We start from the raw sequence: 13,103 nt of genomic DNA, 5'->3' as shown, positions 1-13,103 counted from the left end.
TCCAAAGGGGTCCCTGCTCCTGGTCTTGGATAGGTTCTCTCGTGTGACAGGGCTCCTGAGGGCTGGCCACACATGCTCTTGCTTTGCAGGAGGCAGGCAGAGCCCACCCAAAACTAGGACAGATGGGTTTGGGCCTTCACAGTCCTGCTCTGCCCAGAGGCCACATCACCTGACCACCTCATAGGACCTGGGGCTAGCTTGAGAAAACAGGCCTAAAGGGGAGGGAGCCTCCTCAGGAACGCAAGTTAGATCAACATCTGAAAATCAATTAATGTAATACACTCTATCCATAGAATAAGGAACAAGACCAAATATAATCATCTCAGTAGACACAGAAAAAGTATTTGAGAAAATTCAACATCCCTTCATGATAAAAACATTCAGAAGCCTAAGAATAGAAGAGAACTTCCTCAACATGATAAATGGCATCTATGAAAAACCCATAGTGAACGTTATACTGAATGGTGAAAAACCTACTAATGTTTTCCCCCTAACATCAGGAATAAAACAAGGATGTCTGCTCTTGCCACTACTCGACATTGTACTGGAGGGTCTAGCCAGGGCAATTAGGCAAGAAAATGAAATACAAGTTATCTGGGTTAGAAAGGAAGAAATAAAACTCTCTGCAGATGATATGATCTTGTATATAGAGAATCCTAAGGAATCCACTAAAAATTCTATTGTAACTAATAAATGAATTCAGCAAGGTTGCAGGATATAAAATTGATATACAAAAATCAATTGTCTTTCTATACACTTGCAGTTAACAAAGTGAAAATGAAATTAATAAAAATAATTTAATTTACAATAGCATCAAAAATAATAAAATAATTATGAATAAATTTAACAAAAGAATTGCAAAACTTATACTTTGAAAACTACAAGACATTGTTGAAAGAAAGTAAAGATCTAAATAAACGGAATGGCATCCCATGTTCATGGACTGGAAAACTTAACATTGTTAAGATGCAGATTACACAATCCCTGTCAAAATCTCAGCTGACTTTGCAGAAGTTTGACAAGCTGATCCTAAAATTCATGTGGAAATTCAAGGGACCCAGGAGAGCTTAATCTTGAAAAAGAAGAATAGAGTCAGAGGACTCACACTTCCCAATTTCAAAGCTTACTACTAGCTACAGTAATCAAGACAGTGTGGTACTGGCATAAAGACAAGACATATAGATTAATGGAATAGAATTGAGAGTCCAGAAATAATAATTCACATTTATGGTCAATTGATTTTCAACAAGGGTAATGACAATTAAATGGAGGAAGAATGATCTTCAACAGAAGGTGCTGGGACGACTGGATATTCACATGTATGAATGAAGTTAGGCTCCCACCTCACACCACATACAAAAATTAACTAAAAATGGATCAAAGACTTAAATATAAGAAAACATAGGCATAAATCTTCATTACCTTGGATTAGGCAGTGGTTTCTTATAACACCAAAAGCACAAGCAACAAAAGAAAAAAAATAGACAAATTGGATGTCATCAAAATTACAAACTGTTGTGTTCAAAGGATACCATCAAGAAAAATTGAAAAGACGATCCACAGAATGAGAGAAAATGTTTACAAATCATATATCTGATAAAGGACTTGTAGCTAGAATATACAAAGAATTCCTACAACTCAATAATAAAAAAAAAAAAATGCCCCAGTTAAAAAATGGGCAGACGGGGCCAGCCCAATGGCGTAGTGGTTAAGTTCATGCACTCCACTTCGGCAGCCCGGGGTTTGTGGGTTCGGATCCCGGGCATGGACCCATATACAAAATAGAGGAAGATGGGCATAGATGTTAGCTCAGGGCTAATCTTTATCAGCAAAAAGGAAGACTGGGGGGGCCAGCCCAGTGGCGCAAGCGGTTAAGTGCGCGCGCTCCGCTGCGGCGGCCTGGGGTTCGCCTGTTCGGATCCCGGGTGCGCACCAACGCACTGCTTGGCAAGCCATGCTGTGGCCTTGTCCCATGTAAAGTGGAGGAAGATGGGCATGGATGTTAGCCCAGGGGCCGGTCTTCCTCAGCAAAAAAAGAGGAAGATTGGCAGATGTTAGCACAGGGCTGATCTTCCTCACAAAAAAAAAAAAAGAAAATCGACAACAGATGTTAGCTCACGGGCCGAGCTTCCTCACCAAAAGAAGATTGACAACAGATGTTAGCTCACGAGCCGATCTTCCTCACGCAAAAAAAAAATGGGCAAACAACTTCAATAGACATTTCTCCAAAAAAGATATACAAGTGGCCAATAAACACATGGAAAGATGCCTGACATCATTAGCCATCAGGCAAATGAAAATCAAAACCACAATGAGATACTACTTTACACTCACTAGGAAGGATATAATAAAAAAGACAGATAATAACGTGTTGGCGAGGATGTGGAGAAACTGAAACCCTTGTATGTTGCTGGTGCGAATGTAAAATGGTACAGCCACTTTGGCAAGTAGTCCGGCAGTTCCTAAAAAAGTTAAACATAGAGTTACATGTGATCTAGAGTTACCATATGATACCACTCCTAAGTATACACCCAAGAGAAATGAAAACGCATGTCCGCACAAAAACTTACACGAATGTTTATAGCAGCATTATTCATAATAGCCAAAAAGTGGAAACAACCCAAATGTCCACCAGTTGATGAATGGATAAATAAAATGTATTCCATACAAAGGAATATTACTTGGTAATAAAAAGGAATGAAGTACTGCTCCATGGTACAACATGGATGAACCTTGAAAATATGCTGGGTGAAAGAAGCCAGTCACAAAAGGCCACATATTGTATGATTCCATTTATATGAAACGTCAGAATAGATAAATCCATAGAGACAATAGATTAGAGGTTGCTTAGGGCTGTGGGTGGGGGGTGGAGGGAAAATGGGGAGTGACTGCTAATGGGTATGGGATTTCTTTTTGGGGGGATGAAAATGTTCTAAAATTGTGATAGTTGCACAACCCTGTGAATATACTAAAAACCCTTGAGTGGTACACTTTAAATGGGTGAGTTTTGTGTTATATCTTAATAGAGATACATTATATCACATATATATATGGTCGGCGTGCAGCACTGGCCTGACTTGGATGCTGCCTGTTTAACCACGCACACTCCGGCTTTGGCCCTGAGACAGTTGCCCTGTCTCTCCCCATCAGCCCCAGCTTGGTCCAAGGCTGCCCTCAGTCCCCAACTGAGGTTGTATGCCACTCCTTGATCCTGGGTCCTGAACCCAGCTAGCCCCACTGGTGACTCCTGGAGCTGGGAGTCAGCCCAGCACCCTTGGCCTTCCCTTGGCCCTTTCCCCTTCCTGTCAGCTACCTGAAGATTGGGTGGGTAGGTGGGGGGGAGTTACAGAAAGGAAAGGAAGAGTGCCCCAAATAACTAAATGGAGTATTGGGAAGTGGGGGGTAAAGGAGAAGGAACAGTGCCACAGGTTGGTGGGGGGAAGCATTGAGCCTCTTCGCCCCCCGCCCCGCCCAAGCACGGAGACTTGGGGAACTCGAGCACAGGCTTTTATTCAGGAGGCAGGGGCTGCTTCCCTTCCCTGGCCCCTGCCTGCCCCACCCACAGAACCCCACTCAGGCGGGACTTGTCCCCTCACACTGCCCCCCAGCTACACAGGTGAGTAGGGGAGGAAGGCACTCAGAGAGAACCCCCACCCTGCACAGGCAGACAGCCCTAGGCCATCAGGCAGGGATCTCTCCAGAATCCCCACCCTTCCCCTCGACCCTGGACCGAGATGGGAGAGGCAGGAGGGGTCCAGGCCAGGTGTGCAGTCATCGGGCGGCAACCTGAGCTCGCAGCCAGCCCTGCCTCGTGCCCCAGGATGTCTGGGGATGAGGCACATGCCCTGCAGCCTCCAGAGGGCCCTCAGCCAAGATGTGTCTTGTTGGGGGTGCTGGGGACAGGGTGGGGGAGATGGCAGGAGGATAGCTGGTCTCTTCACCCTGGGAAGGCAGGAGGCACTCCTGGGAACAGCCCAGGACTTGGATGGCTCCAGGAAGAGGCCAGGGGACTGGAGGGGCCAAGGGACTCCTGGCATGCCCTGAGATCTTCTGTCCCTAGAAGAGCAGGCCATGGCCGCAAGACAACTGGAGAACAGGCACCTGTGGCCACAGGAACACTGCTCAGAACAATCTGCAGCTAGCTGAGGAGTGAGCCTCCCCAGAGGCAGAGGCACTCCTGGGGCAGTGCCAGGGTGTGGCCCTGTAGAGGCCGCCTGAGGGCACAAGGGCACTAGCCTGGAGTCTGGGCAGGAGCTGGGGTGAAGAGGGGCTGTTGGGCCACAGAGCAGGACCTGTCCAGGGAGCTGTGGCCTCTTACTCGGAGACAGACAATCCAGAGTGGGCATGAGGCCAGGGTGCCCCCACCAGCCTTGCCTTTGAGTGGTGAGCCCTTCAGAAGATTCCGGCCAACACCAGGGGAGGCAGTAGCAGCAGTCCCAGGGGCGGGCCCCAGACAGGACCAGGGCCCGAGTTCAGCCCTGACTTGATGCCAGGCTTTTCAGGGCCCTCTGCACCTGCAGGAAGGGGGAAGCTTTGCCTCAGCCTGGAGACAGCTCTGCCTGACCTCCCACCCCGCTATCAGGCATGCAAGGGGGAGCCCAGCAGCCAGGGAGGAAACTCCTACTCAGAGGGTGCATGCCCCGCCATGCCCATACCATCTATGCTGGGGGCGGGTGCTGACATTCTGGAGTCAGGAGGGAAGGCAGGACAGATGCTACAGGCCTTACCTGGCAAGGACGACTGCAGGGCCAAGGTACGCCCGCCCATGGCGTTAGCGGTGGCAGAGGTATTGGGGGAGTTGGGCAGGGACTTGGAGGAGGTGTGCCCCATGTGGTCCAGTGTGGCCTGCAGCTCACCTGGCTCATCCTGGGCTGGAATAACTGAGGCTGAGACCTCACTGGAAGGAGGCAACTCGGCCTCAGCCTCGCCCTCCTCCTGGGAGTAGGGTAGCGGCTCCCGTGTCCCTGTCAGGGACACCTTGGGGTGCAGAGAACTCTCTGGGCTTCTGGAGGGCATTGTTGTCCTGCTGGCCTCCTTGTCTGCTGATTTGGGGATGGGATCACTGGTCGATTTGGGGAAGGGAGCTGGCCCCTCATCCAAGGAGAGCAGGCTGTGAGTTGCCAAAAAGAAAGGGACCTCAGTTGCCAAGGAAGATGGGGCCTCAGTTACCAGGGAAGGCAAATCCTCTTCAGGGCCTCTGATGGGTTCTGATAAGAGAGACAAGGCCTCGTGTTAGTGCTGCAAGAGGGACCTCACATCCCTCACCCCACCGCAATCAAGGTGAGGCCACCAAATGTCCTAGGACGACACACAAACACACCCCCCCCTCCAGCGAAGGTCCCTCATTGCTAATAAATGTTATTTCTTGTGATTGACACTGTTACTCCTCCCTTCTAGTCCTCCTCTCGGCACTCTCACTTCTACTTTGCGGGGGACTTCTCCAGCTGGATTCCTGTTCCAATGCGCCCACTGCGTGCCAGGCCCGGCCCATCCGTGTCCCTCCGACCACGCCCACCGCCGGCCCCGCCCATCCCGGGCCCTCTCCGTCTGGCCACGTCCACCTCGCCCAGCCCGCGGGACTCTCCCCTACCTTCGGCTTGGAGGGTTGAAATCCGGTCACTTGGAATGACAAGGCGCTAAAGCGGCTGCGCAAGGAGGGCGAAGCGGGCTTGGGAACCCGGATTGGGTGGGGCCGCCGAGAGCCCCTGGAGGTCGCATCCCACCGCGCCTCCCCTGCCCACGCATGGCCCCGGAGTAGAGGGAGGCTCTACTCCGTGGCTCTGGTCACCGTGCCTTCCCTCCCCTTCCTTTTCCTCCCCACCCCATCCCTGACTCACCACAGAGGGAGTTCTCACAGTGGTAGCCGGAGGGACATTGGGAGCACGGAGTCCCCTCCTGGTAGGGCCTCTGCCTCTTCACGTTCCCCCTGCAGGAGGCGAGGAGGATGTGGGAGGGAGGGGAGATCCCTGCCAACCCCTGACGCTATCTATCCCTCGTACGCACACCTAGTCCAGAAGTACCCCGGCCAACTAACTTGATGGGCCAATGAGAGCAGACTCCCATCCGTGCCCTCAGCTCCCCCAAGAGTATGGGGTGTAGGCCCTAGATTGGTCCCCTCCCACTTCTTTAGACTGTGCCCAACTCAGCCCTCCCCTTGGCTCTGCCCGCCCCTTACCCCAGGGCTCCCTCAGCACTCACGGGGGCTCATAGTTGCAAACCAGCAATTGGATATTGGTCTCCTCAATGCCCTGGAGCTTCTCACAGAAGTGGGAGCCACAGCCAATCCGCTCTGTCTTGGCCCAGACCACCTGAAGGAGGGCAAACCCAACAGTTGGCCCGGGTAGGATGGCCCCTAGCTGGTGTCTCTCTACACCAGCCTTCTATGGGTGGGGAGAGGAGGAACCCTATAGCCTGTGAGATCCAAGTCCCTGAGGACACACAGCTTTGGGACAAAACTTTAAACAGGCGGCTGGGGGCGGGGAGGAGTTTGTCCTGAACAATCTTCTCTCCTGCCAACCACACACACTGTTTCACCTGGCCTCTCTCCCTCTGAAAACCTTCCCTTTTGATATACCCTCATAAATTCTTCTTGTGGGCTCTCCCTAGAGGCCCTTGCATTTTAAACAAGGAGTATATCCAAATGAATAAATCTCAAATGGGAGAGTCTTAGACATCAGCAACAAGCAAAGCTCAAGGAAGGAAACGGGAGGAACCATTTTGAAAATGGAACTTCTCCCACATCACAGGTAAGCAGGGAGCTGCTCTGCGGGTTCTGTGTGTGGGTCTCCTAGCTGCCAGAAGGAGTTCTGTCTTAAGTATAAAATTTAAAAAGTCAGAACAACCTTTGTGCACCACCATGGGCTGAGTCCAGAAGCCTCCCCTTGCTGTTTCTAGGCCCAGTCTGCCCAGGAGTCACTCCAACTGAGGCCAGTTTTTGCTGTGAGATCTGGTTTTAGCTGTTGATTCTGTATACACCCACACCCACACCCACACACACACACAGACACTGGCCCCGGGATTGGGGTCTTTCTGCTTAAATCAGCTGAGGGTCCCCCAGGTACCACTGCTGAGCATCTCCCAGGCAGAAATGACGCCAGAGAGTGTGTGTACTCAGCCCTAGAGAATGTTGGGGCAGAGGTGGGGCAGACCCACTCCTGCTGGGTCCTGACAGCAATCTGTTCAGGAGGATATGTATGTAGGGGGGCTGTGAGCGGGGACAGGGGACAGAGGGAAGGGGGCAGGGAGGGCTGCTGGACCCTCACAACTTCCTGATTTGGGTGGGTGATGTTGGGATTTCCTTCCCTAAAGATTAGCACTAAAAATACCACCCAAAAGAGGCACTGGAAAATGGAATTGGTGGATATGGGTGGGAAGATGGTGAGTGTACTTTTTCCTTTTTTAAAAAATTGTCATGTTATTGTTTGAACAAAAAATAGGCATTGGGAGGAGAAAAAAGAGAATTCAATAACACTAATATTAATTGCCCTACACACACACGCACACACACACACACCCTATACCTGTTAATTGCAAACTCAAACTTTCAAAATGCAGTGAGAACCCTGACACAAGCAAAAAGTGGCGGCGAGGCAGGAAAAGCTCTCAGAAGGCTCCCTGAGACCTTCACTCAGTGACAATTTCCTCTTACTTTACACATACACAGTTTTTAAAAACAAAAGAAAAATTAAACAAACAAAATTGTTTATTTGCTTGTTTGGTCCCTGGCAAATTAGAAGCAGCAACTTAAGACATCATGAGAAATGACAACAAACGGACAGTGAGAGAGAAGACAGAAGTCGGGGGGCATTTACTGTGGGGGGACAGCCCTGCATAACTTAGGTCAGAGGACAGTACTGCCTAGAGCTCGGTCAGGATGGCCTCATTCACTAACTACTGTCCACGCAAAGGGCTCAGCGACACCTGAGTCAGGTCTCTTCAGTACCAGGAGGCCGAAAGGGGCCGCCTGTGTTTTCAAAAGATTGTGGTTTCTGAAGAATCAACTGACAATGGTTTAGGCAGTTTGAGAAGCAGACTTCGTCATAGGCCTGGACTACGCATCAATTGCTGTGGAAAGACAACTTTCAAGAAGGATCTAAGGGGGCTTAGCATGTGGACTAAGGGACTCCGGGGCCGTGAAAGGAGAGGGGGCCCCGCCCGCCCGCCTCGCACCTGCGTGTAGTGGCCACACATCTGGCCCGGGTCGCAGGCGGTGGCGCTGAGGTTGTAGTGGTCGCGTTCTTGGTGCCACTGCTCCACGGCCAGCGGCACATCCATGCCCTCGTCCATGATGGCGAACAGGTTCTCGCCGCGCCGTCCGCGCTCCTTGTTGTGGCCCCAGATGCACTGCTGCGCGTAAGCCTTGGCGAAGGCGGCCAGCTCCTCGTCCCACCTCTGTGGGGCAGGTCAGGGAGGGGGGTGAGCACGCTTAGGGCTCGATGGAGGCAGGTGTAGGGGATGGGAGAGGGAGGTGAGGGTGCCCACAGTTCTGTGAGGATCGGAGAAGAAGGTTGAGGGTGTGCTGGGGGCCAGAGATCCTCCCATCCTTAGCGGGGTGACTCTTGGCCATGATCTGGAACAAGTCTCTGCTCTTGGTGGGCTTCTGTGGGCAGGTGGGAGGATGCCACCCCAGGCCATGAAGTTAGTCAAGCTTAAGGCCATTCACCAGCTGTGTGATTTTGGACAGATTGCCTAACTCTCTGAACTCTCATAGGGCTTTGGGAAAAATAAGTGAGATGATGTTTGTAACAATGTTATTATTAATTTGTGTGTGTGTGTGTGTGTGTGTGAGGAAGACTGGCCCCGAGCTAACATCTGTTGCCAACCTTCCTCTTTTTCCTTGAGGAAGATGGTCCCTGAGCTAACATCTGTGCCAGTCTTCCTCTATTTTGTATGTGGGATGCCGCCACAGCATGGCTTGATGAGCAGTGTGTAGGTCCACGCCCAGGATCTAAACTCAAGAACTCTGGGCCAGGAGCGCACGAACTTAACCACTATGCCACCAAGCCGGCCCCAATGTTATTATTAATTAATATTAATATCCTTCTATGTGAAAGGTGGGCAGCAGCGATGCCCCTGCCGAACTCCCAGGGCTGCCTGAACCACTCTGAAGACCACAGGATGTCCAGTGAAATGTTCCAGGGCTGGGTCGTTTATTCAGCAGTTCCCCTCCCCGTCCCACCCACCATGAATCTGACTTGGGGGGCCAGTGTTCCCCTCTGAGCTCCCACTCTCGCCTGGGATAGCCCAGCCTCTATGGCTTTCCCAGCTCCAGGCTTCTCTCCCGAGTGCTATTCCCAAGCGCTCTCAACTCTTGTCAATCCTTTTCCCCAAGAAAATTGTCTCTGTGTGACGCTCATCCAGAAGCCTATTTTCAGAGCCTGTGTGCCCAAAAGAGCTGTCAGATCCCAAAGCCAGTCATCTCCAGTTGGGGACCTCAGGTGAAACAGTGGGAGGGGGCATTTTAGGTTAGGGAGCTTCTGAGGTTCAGTGTCCCTGGCTGGGAGGACAGGCCCAGTGTGTGTGGGAAGAGGGATTAACAAGGCATCTGACCAAGGGAGTGAGGAGGGAGGCCTGGATCCCATTAAACTTTGTCCTTGGCCTCTCCTGGAAAAGGATGGCCTGGCGGCAGCCCTTGCTCCACCCTCCGGAGGCCCAGCCAGTTGCGGGAGCCAGACAGCCCATCAGGCGCCAGGAGCTTGGGTGACCCCGAGGGGACGGGGCTGTGTGGCCACACCCACTTCTCCCCCCTCAAGGTTCTCAGGAGCAGCTGCCAGGGCCTGTCCACAAGTGCTTTACACATGTTCACTCATTTAATCCTAACAACCATCATACAAGAGCGTTGTTATGTTGTTATCATCCCCAATTGACAGATGAGGAGGCTGAGGCACAGAGAGATTAAGTACCTTGGCCCAGGTCATCCAGCTCATAAATGGCAAAGTCAAGATTTGATCCCAGGCCCTTTGTCTGCAGAGTCTCTGCATTCCCTCACTGCAAGGTTGAGCCTGAGCCTTGTCCCAGATTTATCCTGGTGTCCCAGGCCAGCCTTACCTCCACCCCCTCCTCCGATCACGTCCCACCAGGCAGCAGCATATGCCCTCAATATCCGAACTGCTTCCCAGGATGTTGCCCCACCCCCGAGGCCCACCTCTGTCTGCAGAGCAGCTCCCAGCCTGTGTGTAGCCCCAGACTCAGCCAGCGAGAAGGTAGGGCATCAGGGATCTAGATGGGGAAACTGAGGCCCAACAAGGCGTTTCAGCCTCAATCTGGGAGCTTTGGCAGAGCTGGTACAGCCTCCAAGGGCTACTGATATATTGTCTGCAGTTCCTGGTCGCCAAGGCCAACAGGGCTGTGAATGGTGGTGCTGTGTGCACTTGTAGAGCCCTTCCTAGATCTTTCTCACACGTCATCCCGTCTGACCCTCAGGGCCGGGATTGCCAGCCCCACGTGATAGATCAGGAAACGGAGGGATTTGAAGGTAAAGGGGCCCACCCAGAGTCTCTTTGCCAGATTGGACCCCCAGGCTCGCTGCTGTGTTCCCCAGGTGTGACCTTGTTCTTGGGCACCAGCTACAGGGCCCCTGGACACTGCCCATCAAGCTCCCAGGACACCTGAGGGTGACTGGAGGAGACGGGCTGGTCCAGCCCTCAGGGAGGGCAAGAAGGAGGTGCATTTCTGCCTCTCTCTTTTAATCTTGAGCATAAACATCCTGCTCCTACCCCGCCATCAAATCACTCTCCTCTGACAGAGGTAACCACCGCCCCAGATCTGGCTTCCATTGTCTGTAGGCATGTCCATGTGCGTTTGCTACATCTGCATGTGTCCCCCACCAGTGAACAACAGTATTTTTTACATGTTTTTAAACCTCTTGTAAATATAGCCTACTGTATATATTTTTTTTGAGATTTCATTTTCCTCCCCCACTCAATGTTCTATCTGTGAGATTCAGTCCATGTTGATGTATATGTAGCTCTAATGATGACCCCATTTTACAGATGAGAAACTGAGGGTCCTTACTAGGTTAAGGGACTCTCCCAAATCGCAGGTCTTCTAGGTGGCTGGGACAGAATTTGAACTGTGTGATGCGGGTCCCTCTCTGCTGCTGGTTCCTCTTCTCACCCATCTCCTTAGTAGGTGCTGGGACCCGTCCTGCTGCCCTGTTCCCTCTTCTCATCTCCTTAGAAGGCATCTGAAAGACTGTTCACCAAGGTTAGGAACTTCCCATGTTCCCCTCCCAGGGGCACGTGTATTTTAAGAAGCACTGGGAAGTGGTTGTTGGAGTAGGAAGCCAGGGCTTCCAGGCCTGGCTCTGCCAGCTGTGTGACCTGCAAGGCCCTGAGGGGCCAGCAAGTCCCTCTGAGCCTCAGTTTCCTCATCTGTATAATGGGGCTGCTTCTGCAGACCTGTGAATTATAGAATGTCAGGGACTCTGACCAGAGAGACGAGTCTCTGAGATAGTTTCAGCTCAGGGGGTGGGAGGGATTGGTGGGGGGCCCATCCCACACCTCTTCCACCCTGGCAGGTGAGTGCCCCTGGCCACACTCACCATTTGCAGCATGTCAGCGGCCGGCGGGGACACCTGGGCACGGTAGTGGTTGTGCAGCTTCACCATCTCACGTTTCTCTTCATCACTGAGGGCTCCAGCAGGGCCTGTGGCAGCCACCAGCAGTAGCAGCAGTGGCAGCAGGGGCGCCAGGAGACTACGAGAGCCGTGCATGGTGGCCAGCCCTCTCTGCCTTTCCCATCCAGGGGTCTGGCAGCTGGATTTAAAGTCCTTCCCACACAAGCACCACCCTGGCTGGGGTGGGCGGGAGGGGCTGTGTCTGGAGGCCTGGCCCGGCTCACACAATGTCTTGGGGAGGGCTGAGTCCACTCCCAGCATTTATCTCCCCTTGGAGTCCTTGGCAAAAGCTTCCTTTCTCTCAGTAACAGGGGCTTAGGCCAAGAGCTGTGTGAGTTCCACAGTCCCTTCCGACTTGTGGACAGGTCCTCCAGGCTCCAAATCACAGTGACCTCCCCAGAGCTATGACTGGTTGCACCCAGGTCACACCCCCTGGGTGCTGAGAACAAACAAGAGGAAGGAAACCAAACAGACTCTACCCCCAGAGGACTGGGCAAGATGAGGAAGCTACAGGTGGCTTGTGGCAGGATGGAGGAAGATAAGAGGCAGTTGGTACAGGTTGGGCCAACCTAAATCTGACTCCTGGTTCTGCTCCTTTGCTAGCTGTGTTTTTGCCAGTTTTCTCGGCTGAGGCAATGATAATAATAGTACACACCTCACAGGGCTAGAAGGAGGATTGTATAAGGTCGAATGCATGTGAAGCACCCAGTACAGTATCTGGCAAGTAGTAGGCCCTCAGTAACAGTAGACAACAGCCACCCACACGGCGTGGCCTTGGCCAGCTCCCCGCCCCATGGGGAGGCAGGACTTCTGCGAATGTGGGGAGGGACCGAGTGTTTCCCACTCTGGCTGTTTCCTGGAATAGGGCTTTTCACTGTGGATGCAGTTTTGGCCTCCGTGTGCCCCCTGGGAATGCGTGTGCTTCAGGTGCTCATTCGGAAGTGGGTGCTGGGACCCCGCCTGCTCTGAATGTGTAGAAAATAGAATGTGTCTGTTTTGAAATCAAGGGGGAGCGGAAAGGCAGAGGGGTTAGTGAGCTGATGCAGCAGGAGCTCTGAGGGGAGGGTATTGGAAGGGAAGTAGGCCAAGTGGCCAAGCACTGGCATTGTAATGGCCACTCAGGGGCAGGGACTAAGGTCTTGGTCTCCATGAGGCAGGAGGCTGGAACCAGTACTCGTTTTTTTTTTTGTTTGTTTTTTTGTGAGGAAGATCAGCCCTGAGCTAACATCTGATGCCACTCCTCCTCTTTTTGCTGAGGAAGACTGGCCCTGAGCTAACATCTGTGCCTATCTTCCTCCACTTTATATGGGACACCGCCACAGCATGGCTTGACAAGCCGTGCGTCGGTGCACACCCAGGATCTGGACCGGCGAACCCCGGGCCGCCGCAGCGGAGCACGCACACTCAACCACTTGCGCCACCGGGCCAGCCCCCTGGAACCAGTACTCTTGTGTTTAGCTGGGATCCTTGAAGCCTGCATTCTCAG

At 52.3% G+C, this 13,103-nt stretch overlaps 1 protein-coding gene across 1 annotated transcript; it reads right to left on the bottom strand.

Annotated features, from left to right (window-relative positions):
- Nucleotides 1-778: 778 nt before the first annotated feature.
- Nucleotides 779-12,035, bottom strand: PI16 (peptidase inhibitor 16). The gene is made up of 7 exons (XM_004424462.3): nucleotides 11,543-12,035; nucleotides 8,170-8,391; nucleotides 6,199-6,308; nucleotides 5,838-5,926; nucleotides 4,728-5,207; nucleotides 4,375-4,514; nucleotides 779-2,462 (listed from the first exon to the last, which is right to left on the bottom strand). Exons 1-6 carry the CDS (start codon nucleotides 11,876-11,878, stop codon nucleotides 4,393-4,395), a joined length of 1,359 nt encoding a protein of 452 aa, XP_004424519.3. The 5' UTR covers nucleotides 11,879-12,035; the 3' UTR covers nucleotides 779-2,462; nucleotides 4,375-4,392.
- Nucleotides 12,036-13,103: the final 1,068 nt, after the last annotated feature.

The sequence above is a fragment of the Ceratotherium simum genome, chromosome 13 (genome assembly GCF_057802395.1).
Source record: "Ceratotherium simum simum isolate JZ-2026a chromosome 13, ASM5780239v1, whole genome shotgun sequence".
Taxonomy (NCBI): domain Eukaryota; kingdom Metazoa; phylum Chordata; class Mammalia; order Perissodactyla; family Rhinocerotidae; genus Ceratotherium; species Ceratotherium simum.
The sequence above is the reverse complement of the archived record's forward strand: the minus strand, read 5'-3'. Positions and strand labels throughout refer to the sequence as shown.

Coding starts and splice junctions, on each gene's coding strand:
- PI16 (XM_004424462.3), bottom strand. CDS start 11,878: ATGCTGGGAGTGGACTCAGCCCTCCCCAAGACATTGTGTGAGCCGGGC. Junction 6,309..8,169: donor TGTGTGGCCACTACACGCAG/GTGCGAGGCGGG, acceptor GCCCTCCTTCAG/GTGGTCTGGGCCAAGACAGA. Junction 5,208..5,837: donor CTGTGAGAACTCCCTCTGTG/GTGAGTCAGGGA, acceptor CTCTCTTATCAG/AACCCATCAGAGGCCCTGAA.